General features: G+C 37.7%; 1 protein-coding gene across 10 annotated transcripts in view; it reads right to left on the bottom strand.

The window, feature by feature from the left end:
- RERE (arginine-glutamic acid dipeptide repeats) overlaps nucleotides 1-14,861 on the bottom strand; it is a 408,653-nt gene that overhangs the window by 222,361 nt on the left and 171,431 nt on the right. For all 10 annotated transcript variants that reach the window (XM_072819771.1, XM_072819779.1, XM_072819773.1 and 7 more), the window contains one exon: nucleotides 4,569-4,639. In XM_072819771.1, the coding sequence (XP_072675872.1) occupies nucleotides 4,569-4,639 (71 nt within the window). The remainder of the gene's footprint in view (nucleotides 1-4,568; nucleotides 4,640-14,861) is intronic.

The following is a 14,861-nucleotide window of genomic DNA, read 5'->3' as shown; positions in this document are numbered from 1 at the left end:
ACAAAAGCACACTCATCATGCAGAGTCATAACAACTCAATGAGCCCTAAACAGTAGATTAAAAATACCACAATATCCCTAATGACATATCCCCAACTTCAGGGAATCTCTAAACCAGGTTTAATGTCAAGGACAATTTTTCCACTTGCAATAAACCAAACAGGAGTCAAGGTGAATCAATGGTATTTGCTCAAAATAATATTTGTAATAATTGCATATGCTACCTGGAAATTCATTTCATACAACAGTTAAAGAATCGATAAGTATATAACTCTAGGAAACCAAAACTCTACTTTTTTTCTATTGTATGAATGATAGGAACTCATTAGGAATCCACACAGAATGCCTACGTAGAATATTAAAAGGAATGGCTTCAATTACTTATCTGTGAGTGAAGAATTAAATATGGTCTATCGGAGCCAGACCAGGTACTCCTCGGTGTTCTATTGCAAGAAAATTACTAAACAATCTTGTGAAGCATTTTCAGAACTTACAATTATTTCTAGATAGCAAGTTAACTCTATTATGCTAAAGACCTGGATTTCTATAAAAATGGAATTTTATTGTTTTTTAGTAAAAGCAAGAAGGAAATCTTTCTTTGGGGACCAAAGGCAAACAGATTCCTTCACATTAATCCTACTCACAGTGCTCTCCAGAGAGGACTGGCATCCAGGGCTGCCACAGCTGCCTGTCCAATTCTAAGGTCACTGAGGGAAGAACTTTCTCTCAAAGACTACAGTCTCCTTCAAGGCACTGCACCCACCGAAGCACACAGAGTAGGCTTCTGCTAAATGCCCATCAAAGGCACCAATCACAACTAAAAAAACATTCCTCACTGCACTCAGTATTATCATGCTCCTTGGTGCTACCGACTCACTCGGGAACAAACTCTGAAAGCAAACTAGGTCACACATGACCTAGGAAAGCTAAGGGAGTGCAGTCAAAGGAAGAGTTGAAGATGTTATCCCAGGCTCTTTCAGTTAATTAATGGAGACCCACTCAAGCTGGCCTAAGACAAGAAGCCTTTACTAGCTAAGGCCTCCCAAGAGCTCAGGGGGAAGGCACGCTCGTTCCCATTGGCCTTCTATTGCTCTCTGCACAGTTGCTTGGATCCTCTGTTCTCCCTGCCTTCCTGTCCTATCATGTCAGCTTGCTTGTGACCTGTTTACACCTGCCAACCCTCACTGCATTGAGGCGACTCTTGATTCATCCTTCTGGCTTTGCCCCTCAGCTAACTGCTTCAGTCTCTCAATCTTTTCAAGCAAGGCCACAAAGATCATAGATTGCCATTCCATATTACTATTCTTTCAAAGAACTAAAGATTTTGCCAGCTGCCTTATTATATATATTAGTTCAAGAAGCCTAAAGTGCAAAGCTGCCTTATTTGATCCCAGCCTATTCCTACTTCTAAGCATACACTAACCATAATTCCACCTTACCTCTACTGTCTCAAGCCGCTGCTTTGACTACTTGTTTCATAGAAATTTCTGTCATTATAGTCAAACAAATCCAGTTTGGTCTCCTAGTCTATAAATAAGCCCAACCAAATTAACACTCCCCAAGAGGATGAAAGCTTCCTAACAGAACACATAATTTGCTTCCCTTGAAAATGCTACTTTCAAAAGTAGCCTCAGTTCTGCTAAGAACTCAATTACTTTGCACTGTCAATAGCTTCCACCTATCCCTGTGAAAGTGGGGGCTCTAAATAGATCTACCAATATAGGGTGGTAGTAGCCTTATGCATTTTGATGGTTAAATGTTAACAAAGCAGAAACCATGGATACCATCCCCATAGGCAAGATGACCATAGAACACATTTGAGACTGAAAGGGGACACTGTTTAACAGTTTGCCAGGTTTAATGTAATCCTGCACATAGAGACAACTATGTTCCATATCACAGACTCCCGGCTCTATGGGATATAGTAACAGAGCCTAGAAGACAACCCAGGTCCCCACATACAATCCTAAGACCTTGCTTATCTCTCATAGAACTAGTCCCTGAAATGTTACCCAGAGTCCTCACTTCAACAAATTGGCATTATGCTAGTTTTGGTTACTGGTCATAGATATTTCCTTATGACCACTTCTTAGTTCCTTAACTTCCATTGTGTCTAACACTGTAATCTTACCTAATATGTACCATAAGGGCATTTCCCAGTTCTTTTAACAGTCCCAAATATAACATATGTTCAAAAAGTCATCATGGTAAAAGAGTTCATTCTAATTCATGGTATAAACAAAAGAACACATCCTTTAGTTACAACCCCAAACAAAAAAAGCTTAAAAAGATAAAATACATAATTAATCAACATTTCAAAGCTATTAGGTTTTTGTTTTCCAGTGCTCCACTTGCCATGCATGGTATTTTCTGTGGGCAAAACCAACTCCAATTTCTTCTTTTTAAAATCTTGCAGAGAAACAAAGCATATTTCCTTCTTTTCATCTTTTCCCCTTATAGCCTGGATAAGCTGAAGGAAAAAAGAGCTATGATTATTCTCATCTATTACATTATCTTTTCATAATAGAATTGCAAACCAAGGGAAGAAGAAAGTGGATATCCACACAATAACGACGTTCCTTCTAGGAATAAGTATTTTATCATCTCAGTTATTCTTGCACAACTATGAGTATGTGCTGAACACAGAACTCAAAGAAAAACATGAGGCACAGCAGTGTGCAACTTACATACTGTGCCCATTTCCCATACTGTTTTTGCAGACAGCTTTAATGTGTTGTACCAGACCCATACTAACAACAGAAGCTTCAGCTTTTATTGCTGTTAATACTCTGAGCAATTACTGTAACTCAGCAGGAACCTCTGCCCCAAACAGCAACTATCAGATTGTAATCAGCATTTCATAAGAGACTCTGTTCAAACATGAAGGCACCTGCTAATGTGCTAAAATTGTAAAAAAAAAAAAAAAAAATGGGGTCTGAATCTAATAAGTTAAAAAAAAACTTTGTAATTTTATTTCACAACTATATCTTTCCCGTGGTGTACTGGTATTACATTTGGTTTAAAAAAAATCACACACAAAGAGGATGAGCAGGGACAGAGCAGCAGCAATGGCCACAAGCAAAAGAAAAATCATCAGGAAATGAGACCACTGCCCAGATTTTCAGATGTCAATACAGCATCTGCACAAAAAAAAATCTTTGGAAGGAAATAATAGAATAAATAGCAAAGACCTCGAAAAATGGTAAAACTTGATATTGACATAAAATCTGAATAGAAAGCATTTGATTTACAAAATTGAACTGCAAGGCCTCCTTATAAAACGAGCAGGGAAGTTAAAAGAAGCCTACCAAGAAGAAATAAATCTTAGAAGTAAAGGGCATATTTGACTTTTTTTTTTTTAAACAGTAAGCATGTGTTACTTATGCAACAAAACTTTAATAAAAAATAAATGACATGCAATTTTTTACCAGCTAAGTTGGAATTTACTAATTGGGTATTTGGGGTCATCAAAAATATTAAGAAACAAAGGAGACACAGTGTTAAATATCTCTCCACACTACATTACCTTTCTTTAGATTGAAGTATCACATACAAAGTGTGAGAATATAAATACTGTCAAGTTACAAAAAGTTTTGGAAATAACAGCATTCACAGATACTGAAACATACCTCTACAGAGCTACAGAATTAGGATTTCTCTATACCTAAGAAGGTAGATAGTGAGTGGTTCACAACCTTCAAGTACAAGGATCCCTTTTTAATGTTTCAAAAAATCCCCCAATGATAATACTCTGCTAGTATTTCATGTATCAGTTGTTTGAGGAAAATACATAATACACTGATTCTTATCTCTGTATTGTTATTAAAAAAAGTGATTTTTAAAAATCACACCAGCATATTAATATATTTGAAAAGTAGTTGTACAAACACATGTGAGGCATATTTTCAACTGAGAATGTTTATTTTCAGTCCTTTGTAAAATCTCTATAGATATCCAGGGATCCAAAGCCCCAAGTATGGGAACCATTAGTCTAAAACCTAGAGACTGGCTAATGGGTCATATCAGCACCTCTAAACTTGGGGAAGGTTTGTAATGAGAAAGTACTATAGACATGCCATCCCCATGCCAGAGTCCTTCCCCAACCTCCACCACCAGATGACCCCCAGATACACTCCATACTCACTAAAACCTCTAAAGAAATGAATAGCTGCCACCAAAAACTAGTCTCTGCTGCATTTATATTCTTTTTTCCCAACTCACCACCAATTCCCAAATTTACTTCAGGGTCTTCAAAATGGCTGAGAAGAAACAAACTACTTCAGAAACTCAAGAAAATCTCTAAAATTATTGTCAAAACAGCTACTCAAGAAATGAAAACTTTGGGAACACTGTTCACAGTACAAGCTTTAAAACTGCAAGTGTTACAAAACCAAAAAGATAGAACTGGTAACTGCCTTACACATGCTATGGCTGCCAGGCAGTCAGTATTCAGAGATGACCTGGTTATCAAGTCCAGAATCACGAAGAAACAATCAAGAGAGACAGCCAATGGAACTGGAAAGAGAGAAGGCACAGAGGAAAATCAAAAGCACATTAAAAAATGCTTACCAGTTTGAAGTCTTGAATGCTACAGATGAAATACGGCGTGTTTGGCCTCCGACTCTCGATATACACACAGTCTTTAAAAGAAAAAGAAATTTTAAAACAATGGTATTTACCATTAAGGGAACAAAGACAGGGCCTATAAAGCCATTGCATAAATAAACAAATGACAAAACACATATCTTTAATAGAAAAAAAATTTTCAAAGATGTATTATAAAAGTACAATTAATTTTAAGCTAGAGAGACAGCCCTTGGGTTCTTACTGACCACTTTTCTGATAATTTAAAGAACCTGATAAAGCCTCAATTATTGCTTCCAGGGTGCCTGAAGACGAGAGAGAAATCCCATGGGATTAACCATATGTTGATGAGGAAATTTCAATTAAGGGAATTATTTGATTGCAGCTACACAAGACAAAATCTTGAATGTCTTATTCAGAGAGATGGTCCCATGTCTTCACAAAGAGAAATGACTTTGCCAAGTGCTTCTTTATTTTCAGTAAATAATTTGTGAGGAAATAAATGAAAGATGTAAAAGAAGACTAGCTTGAACATGCTATTATAATCACCTTTCCACCTAAGCCAAGAAACAGAAAGAAATCTAATCTGTTGTGGATAACTTACTATTAAACTTCAACCTAAACATGCTTTATTTTCTAATTATAAATAAAAACCAAGGCATCCAATCAGAGGTGGGATGCAATAAACCAAACTACACTTTCCTCAAGGGAATAAGAGCACTTTCTTAAATTATATTTGACATGGCAATGGTTGGATAATTATTTCTGATGCTCTCAACAACTGTAGTCTAAAGGGCTGCTCTTTAAAATGGCAGGTTAAGATACCTTTTTTTTTTTTTTAAAGAAGCAATGATTTTAAGGGAAGCAGTGGCTGGCTATAAATGGACTTTAACACACCCCACAGGGCAACCCAAGATGATTATAAAGCTTAGGATAAGATCCTCTATGTATTATTTACTGAGAACTAAAGGCATCTGCAGTCAATCAAATTTTCAAGGGATAATGAACATAATACCCACATTCAAAATGCCATTTGTTTTATCCCTCCTCATGACCCTTCATAATGAGTGTATCTCAGGATAACTCAAATGCTTAAAAATACAAGCAGATTCCTCTACTGCCTTATGTAACATATGCAGAGCCAAGAAAAAGAAAAGGACAGAAATCTGGAGCCATCCATCCAGTGGACACTCCAGTACCACCATAGGCACTAGCTGACGCACTAAGAGATAGATCATAAAGAAAGCCCTCACCAAGAACACCTCTTTCCAAGAAACTTTCTGGAAAAACGTCGGGATTTCTGTAGCCCAAAATCATTCCAGAAAAAGAAGAAATATGAATGCCAATTATCTAGGCATCCAGAATGTCCCAACTGAATTCTCTACTCAGATATAGACTCAACAACAAAGATTCAATCTCTGAATCCATGTACAAAAGCAGCTCAAGAATAAACTGCTGACTGGACTTTCTACTTTATTCCGGGGTCCAGGATGCTATATAACTCTACTTAACATTCAGACAACGTCCATTAACATGCCAATCATCTTAAGGAACAAGAGAACTCTCCTAGTTTGGTAGATATTTGTCTTTATATCCCTAATTTGGTATTCAAGTAAAAATATTCCCAAGATAAAAAAAACTCCAGTTCCAACTTGCACAATTTTGGAACAACACAAATTTGCAAATTAAACAAACTTAATTTCTGTGTCCCAATCCCTAATGTACCCAGTACAAGTATCTCAAATCTCTAGGTATCAATTATTCACCTGTCTCACTCAACCTGCATACAAATCACAGTGGATAGGCCCTCTTCTTCCCTATCACCTCCTATAGAAAGCCTTATCTTCTAAATCTCATAACACTGTCATACCGAGCTATACTGACTTCAACACGAATGAGTCACTTCCTAACTTAGGACTTTCACTTCCTTAGAGTTCATGGGACTAAAATGTGGTGCATACGATGGTCTGGTCCTGCATACATCTCAATCTCCACTGGGCTGCAGTATCCAAAATTGTCCATGCCAAGCCCTCTTTACTCCTTCATTCCACTGGCACCTACTTTTTAATAAGTTAGCTTCAAGGGCAGTAAATTCTCATGGCTCCTCTGTAAAGAAATGGCAACATCTCCTTTCTTAAAAAAGCTTTACGTGGGACACCTGGCTGGCTCAGCAATTGAGCATCTGCCTTTGGCTCAGGGCATGATCCCGGAATACCAGGATAAAGTCCCACATCGGGCTCCCTGCATGGAGCCTGCTTCTCCCTCTGCCTGTGTCTCTGTCTCTGTGTGTGTCTCTCATGAACAAATAAAATCTTTTTTTTAAAAAAAAGCTTTAAAGGCACCCCCGGTGGCGCAGCGGTTTAGCGCCGCCTGCAGCCCGGGGTCTGATCCTGGAGACCTAGGATCGAGTCCCGCGTCAGGCTCCCTGCATGGAGCCCGCTTCTCTCTCTGCCTGTGTCTCTGCCTCTCAGTCTCTCTCTCTCTCTGAATAAATAATTTTTTTTAAAAAATGCTTATTTAAAAATAAATAAATAAACAAACAAATAAAGCTTTACACATACTTTCATAATCCACAAAATCATCATAACTATGAACCTTCTAACTCAGAGACTTAAAGTAGCTATTAACTTGTATACAAAAAAGCTTTCCAGAAAAGGAAAATCTATCCTCTTTCATTTCTCACTACAAAGTTACATTCAGGAAAAGAATCATCTGCAAATATACAATGGATGTAACTCTCTTAGACAAGGGAAGAAAGGACTATACTGGGATGTGGAGAACAACTTCTGGTATCCCTGGGCCTAAACGCTTCCTGGCAGTCTTGAAGGCAGACTCAAATCTGTTGCCTGAGGAAAGTTGCAACGCGGAATAAGGTAGTGTGAAAAAGATCCTTAAACCTAATAGGTGGCATTAGCACATTTACTTATTAATGCCTTGTTAAGAAATAAAAAGTCAGGGGATCCCTGGGTGGCTCAGGGTTTAGTGCCTGCCTTTGGCTCAGGGCGCAATCCTGGAGTCCCAGGATGGAGTCCCATGTTGGGCTCCCGGCATGGAGCCTGCTTCTCCCTCCTCCTGTGTCTCTGCCTCTCTCTCGCTCTCACTCGCTCGCTCTATCATAAATAAATAAATAAATCTTTAAAAAAAGAAAGAAAGAAAAAGTCAGGGGCACCTGGGTGGTTCAGTCAATTAAGCATCTGCCTTCAGCTCAGGTCATGATCTCAGGGTCCTGGGATTGAGTCCCACATGGGGTTCCCTACTCAGCAGGGAGTCTGCTTCTACCTCTCCCTCTGCCGCTCCCCACTGTTTATGTGTGCATGCTCTCTCTCATTCAAATAAATAAAATCAATTTAAAAAATAGATTAAAAAGTCACCTCTTTTTGTTTAAAAAGCTACAATGCCAAACCAAATTGATCCAAATTGATATGAGACTGATTACATGACTAATTGATATGTGAGACTATTACATAACTAATAATCTGTAAAACAGGTCACTGTATCAAGTAATCTCTATCAGTATCTGGAAACTTATACATGAAAAAGATAAGCTCATTTCATAATTAAATGACAAAATTTTTAATTTTTTTTTTTTAAGTATTTTTTTTGGGATGCGTGGGTAGCTCAGCGGTTGAGAGCATGGGCCTTCGGCTCAGGACATGATCCCAGAGTCCAAGGATGGAATCTCACATCGGACTCCCTGCATGGAGCCTGTTTCTCCTTCTGCCTATGCCTCTGCCTTTCTCTGTGTGTCTCTCATGAATAAATAAATAAAAATAAAATCTTTAAAATAACATCTTTTCTAAAAAAATTAGGGTGATCCAACTGAAAGAGACTACATCCTAAGGAACAATTTGCAGTTCAAGTCTCACAGGAAAAAAATCTACTTATCATTATTCTTAATGATTTTCAAAACAAGGTTAAATAAGGCCAAAATCTCATAGAAAATATTTCCCTCTTGTCTCATTAATTAAGCAGCTATTTAAGAAAATAACTTCATATAGATGTTTAAGTGAGCACAAAAATAAAGTGGTTTAATTTGGCAATGGAAAGATGAACACACATAAGTAAAGACCAATGTTAAAATCTCAGTTGGAATATATGCCCAGTAATCTTTTAAAACCAAAATGATTTGCCAAGAATTTTCATGCAATTTACAAGTGCATAGATTGTCTGAAGCCTGTTATAAAATTGGTTTCAGTCAGTTGGATCAATGATCCTCAACCTGAAAATCTCCCATAGCCAACATAAATAATAAAGATACCTTTTTTCTAAGAAAGAAATGAAAAGAAAGCCAGCCTTTTTATTACACTGCTACCAGTTCTGAAAAAAAAAAAAAAAAAAAAACTGAGCAAAACTGATGCAATCCATTAAGTGCATAATGCACATTTTCAAAATTACCCATATGAAAATGCCTATTTACCAGATTGAGCAAATGGCTGCTGCAGAGCAAATATATATATTTTTTAATCTTAAAATCAGCAAGCCTGAAATATGCCAGAGAAATGAGTGAGGCTATTACTATAGATATCAATTATTCCAAACAATACATGGTAATTTATTTTTTTCTTTACTAGGGATGTCTGGAAATAAAACCATGGGTGTAGATTGAGACTTGCTCTCTAACACCAAGCCTCTGCCAGGGAATGATCACACGATTAAGTGACCTCAAATACTATATCCGTGATCCGTGCAATGATACTAAACAGGGGCGTTTCTGGCTGTTTCTCACAACCTAAACATAGCTTTGTGTCCAAGAATCTATTGTGCCATCTGCAAACAACAGAGCATTTGCTAAGCTAGGGAAAGAAGTCAGCCAAAACATGAAGGCCGATTCTCAAGGCAAAGAAAGCCCTTCTCTGCTTTTCAATCCTCAGCAAATCAGCAGGTTTATGTAAACAGAGCAAGAGCACAGTCCTCTCAAGGGTAAAAACCCCAGCCTCAAGCATCAGGCAGTTTGTCATCCTGAAACACAAAGAACCTGTCAGCATCCTTCCTGACAGCCTCCGCCCAGAGCACAGTGGACACTTACTTCACCAACCAATTGAGCAAGTAGTGCGGTGAGCCCAGCATTATAGCCATGGTCACAATGTGCAGGCAATGCTCAGTCTGTGCTGAGCTCTGTAATTTAAAGAATTTCCCTCCTGTTAGTGCATTTCTGCCCCTTAATCTTTGAAATATCTTCTCATCCCTTTGCAAGGCATGGCGGTGCCACGCTAACATAATTTCCAATGGAAAACCTTCTACTTGAACGCCTGGGTGGCTCAGTGGTTGAACATCTGCTTTGGCTCAGGTCACCATCCCAGAGTCCCAGGATCAAGTCCCCCAGCAGGCTCCCTATGGAGCTCATGTCTCCCTCTGCCTATGTCTCTGCTTCTCTCTGTGTCTCTCTCATGAATAAATAAATAAAACCTTTTAAGAAAAAAAATAAAACCTTCTACTTGTTTAAAAAAAGAAAAAAGAAAAAGCATGCATGAACAGACTTTCTCACAAATGCATTTCCCAGAAACACAGCGTGCCACAGTGGTGGACAAGAAGATTAACTCTCAGAACTGCTCTGTCCTTCGTGTTCCATTTCTCTTACACAGGATTCCTCCACCCTGGACATGGAACCATTCAGTGAGTTAACAGCCAACTGGTCTGTTACAGAATCAAAAGTCCACAAGTATCTCACCAGTTAATATGGGTATTTCTAAATGTCCAACATGCAAAAAGGTATGTAGCCACATGAGGCATGTGAGAAACAACACTGAAATCCCAATCCACAGTGCATGGCTTAACAATGGGGGAGCCTCTCCCTGTACAACAGTTTCCCCATCTGTACAACAGTCAAATTTATCACAGTTCCTCACCTCTATCACAATACACTACATTCCAGAGTAAACATTCAAAAAGTATACAAGGAGCAACTGACCTGAACAAAAATGTAAAAACAGAAAAGCAGTTATATGAGATCCTATTGAGAACGCTGTTGTGTACTATCAATGTGAACATAAAGAAAGTTGTTTGCTAATAAATACTTCTTTAATAACTCAATTGCAGGATGATCTACTTTTAGTTTTCTACCAGATTCTTTTGTGGGGAAGGGATACCCACATCAGCTAGGAACTTTGGAGAACTAAAAAGGGAAAAAGAAATAAAAATCAGGAAAACAGCACCTCGTTAAGTGAATCCTCTAGTGCTTACTTTTATCCTGTATTCTGAGCCTGAAAACTGTCACCAAAACTGACCTGGAACATCTTAAAGATTCTAAAGTCCGTGGGAAAAAAAAAAATCTCAGGTAACGGACGCTTAGTCCCTTCCTTTTTAAACTTCATAAAAATTAAATCCCATATATTCCAATGTCTACAGATTTCCAACTACCAAGCTAGCATAGGTTTTTATCTAAAGACAGAACACTTTATATTTCCAGCAAATACTCATCTATCTTTATCCTCACTGCTAACAGGAAATTAAATGATGAGAAAAACCAGCTGGGAGTCTGGGGGGAACAGATCATAACAAACTGAAAGAGACTGTTTCAATTTCCCACCTTTTCCTTTTAGTCCTCTAGAAGTTAGAAAAATCTTCTAGGATATCAAAAGCTTAAAGACTGATCCAAAACAGTCTTCTTTCGAACCTAGAAAAAGTGATGCTAGTGTTTTAGAATAACTGCTGCAGTCAGACCCCACCCCCTTCTAAATCAATCATATGCTACATAGATTTGAAAATTCTAGACTGCCAGCAGCAGAATTTTAGCAGTTACATGAATACGCTAAGGTACTGGCCCTGGGTTGGCACTCTTACTCAAGTAGAGTGTCTAAAGCACTCTCAACACCATTTCCTTCTGCAAATGTTCCTTAAAAAGCCCTCCTTGTTGGGTACCTGGGTGGCTCAGTGGTTGAGCAGAACCTGCCTTCAGCTCAGGTTGTGATCCCGGGGTCCTGGGATCTAGTCCCACACCAGGCTCTGCGCAGGGAGCCTGCTTCTCTCTCTGCCTATATCTGTGCCTCTCTCTCTCTCAATCCGTATCTCTCATGAATTAATAAATAAAATCTTTAAAAGAGAGAGAAAGAGAACACACAGAATCTAGCGTGCAGGGGAAGATTTTTTAAAAATCATTGGTGGCCATCTGCCCTATGGAAGCAAAACATGTTAGGGTATTAGAGACATGGGGGAGGGGAATTTCCAGCCCACTCTCACTCTTGCTACCCCACTGTACCTACCTTTCTAGTGCTTGAGAAGGTGGGTAACAACCCAATTCCCAAACCAGTGGGAAAACTGTTTGAAAAACTAAATTCTGCTATAAAATCCCTATTAAATAGAGAATGACTGAATGCTTATGAAAACAGTAGGTCCTCACGCAATCATTACAACTGAACATGGCTAAATATGTATACTTAGGACATCAACATTGACAAAGTTCAAACACTTCTAGGAACACTCTGTCCAGTAACCATAAGAAAAAATAACCAGCGACAGGCTGCAGTGAAGATTCCGTTCTCTGCATATGACTGACAACAAACAAATCACTAGGTCTGATCTTCTGGTGTCACACCCTGCAGAGCAGATTTCAAGCAACACTACTGGCTCCTACTCAGAAAACAATGCACTGGGAACTTGGGCTTTACAATAAATGGTTCAACCAATTTGCAGTGCTCACTGGAAATACACAAGATAATTCACAATGCCTGAGCTATAATTCTTATTTGGCAAATGATTTTATTATAAACTGGTATCATAGTGAATCCATTTTCTTTACAGGTTTTCAGCTAGTGTTTAATGGACTGTCAGGATAATTTAGATTTCATCTATTTAAACTCATTCAAGCCTGGCTCCTGATTGTACAGTAAATGGAACATATTTCTATTCACAGAAATTAATGACAGTTAATTGTAGTCTGCAGTTCTCAATTTTGTAAAAACAACCGTTCCACAGTTCAAGCACCAAGCTACAGAATTTCCCACACCAATTATTTTTTTTGTACTTTATAGGCATCTATATCTTGTAAGCCTTTCTTGTAAGACTAATGTATATACTCATAGAATAGTTCTACCCATTCAAATATTTATTATGAACTTTTCGGAAAGAATTAGGACTTAAGCATAACTGAAGGCTGGGAAAATGAAAGCTTAGTTGTCAGTCTGAACAGATAGATGTTCAATTAATATGGATTTTTTTTTTTTAGCTAGCAAAACTGAAGATTAAAATTTCCTCTTTTACATATTTTTTACTATTAGACAATGTTCTTATGTATTTCAAATAAATCACAATGTCAACATTGAGATTTATTAAAAGTAGGTTAAACTTACCATATGGATTTAGATATACAAACAAGATACATGATACATATTATTAAATACTGTACTAAATTGCTTCTGAGACTGATATTCTGTTTAACAGAAATTTACCTCTGAGTTTTATTTACCAGACAACACAACAATCCCATGAGTGATTTCTCTTCTTGAGTGATTAGTCTTTCACCTAAGCATCCACACAGCTGTGTGAAAGATGCTTCCAGGAGAAACAGGCATGCAAAAAGGCACCTTAAAAGAAACTTATCAAATCAAGACCCAAGTAAGAATAAGGCAAGCATCCAGAATTTGCTGCCCCAAAACTATAACCAAGAGTTATAGGCTGATATATTGCAATTAACACAAAAGTAAGAGAAGTTTTCCATTACTTTTTTGCAAGCTACCCTTTTTGTTCCCTTTTTCAGCATGCTATTTACATCTACTCAACTGGGCCCTGAATCTTCTATACCCATATCATGCCCCTTTCCATGAAATTCCTCATGCTATTGCCCCTAACAGAGATGCTCTGCCTCTACCTGGTCCTACTGCAATTTTGCCCAAACTCCAGGACCCAAATCAAGGTCTTCATGGTCCTTCAAGTCTTCCCCAGTATCACCAACTTAGTCCGTCCTCTTCAGTTAGCACTGGCCCACTCACTTCCTATTACTAACAGATGACATTGCTCAAATAAGTATAATTTCTCCCTATAAAATGAAGGATCAAGGACTAGAATCCTGTCTACTTTTGTATCTTGCCCTAACCTCACCTCCACAAAATGCCTTGCACAAAGTTATAGATACAGAGGATTGTGTTATGTTACCAGCTCATCAATGTGCCATTAATACTATTGCTGACTATCTAATATACCCCATTAAATTCTACTAGCTTATTCAAAGACTGTTCCAGGCCTTAAACTTAATTATCTGCTTTATACAATTTGTATAGTTTACATGATTTATATAAACTTCTAAGGGCAAATAAAACCTATTTCCTGACTCTCTTATTGTATCCGTACCTCTTCCCTCTCACCCTAAATCATTACTGTTTTAATTTGGGTTTTTGTTGTTGTTGTTACTATTGTTTGGTCAGGTGCTTATTTTAAAATCAAAGTCAAAGACTAAAGATATTTTAAGAATAATTTAAAACTTCTAGTCAATTTCACGTGACTGAATAAATATTAAGATCTCAAATTTTCATTACAGATCTTCAGACCACTGTGAATTATAAAATGTCATTTGGGGGACAAAATTCCACCTATCTAATGATTTCCAATGATCTATCTCCTTAGGATTCTACATGTGCTGATTTTGCTATAGAACATCTACATCATTCTCAGGCTAAAAAGTATTCTATTGGGGGGGTAGGGGGGAGTAGGTGAGATCTTGTCTGGTAATCTGCCATCCACCACCTGTCACTTTTATTATCAAAATTAGCAAAGATCTACGCAAGGGAAGCAGTATTTAAAATATCTAAATGCCTCTTGATTCCCAAAATGAGATGAGAGATTTAGTTTATTGTTTGAGCCATAAGATGCTCTGGATGCTTTCTACCCGAAACTATACACAACACACTTCAAAAAATGAGTGCAGCTGCTCTGGGCCAATATAACACTTAATGAGACTTTTGCTTTTTGTAATTTGTACCTTGTAAAAATCATGTTTTGAACATCTGCTGAGATGAAATGAATCAGAACTTAGAGGAAAAAATTAGACTTCTCCATTTTAACTGAAGTAGTAACAGGCAAATCCTGTCAAGATAACATTAAAGCTAAATAAAAATGAAGATAAATATATTCTACAAGGAACAGAATCATAAAGTCCTAAAACATTCACACACAGACTTACTGGGCACCAGCTACATACCAGCTAGTGTCAGAGACACTCAGATGAATAAAAATATTGTCCTTCCCTTGACAAGTTCACCATTCTAATATCAGAGCCAGATATGGAAACAAATAACAAATGTCTGCAATAATTTTAGTTGTACTTGTGTTTTAGTCTCTGTGCAGAGA

Source organism: Canis lupus, chromosome 3 (assembly GCF_048164855.1).
Source record: "Canis lupus baileyi chromosome 3, mCanLup2.hap1, whole genome shotgun sequence".
Taxonomy (NCBI): Eukaryota; Metazoa; Chordata; class Mammalia; order Carnivora; family Canidae; genus Canis; species Canis lupus.
The sequence above is the reverse complement of the archived record's forward strand: the minus strand, read 5'-3'. Positions and strand labels throughout refer to the sequence as shown.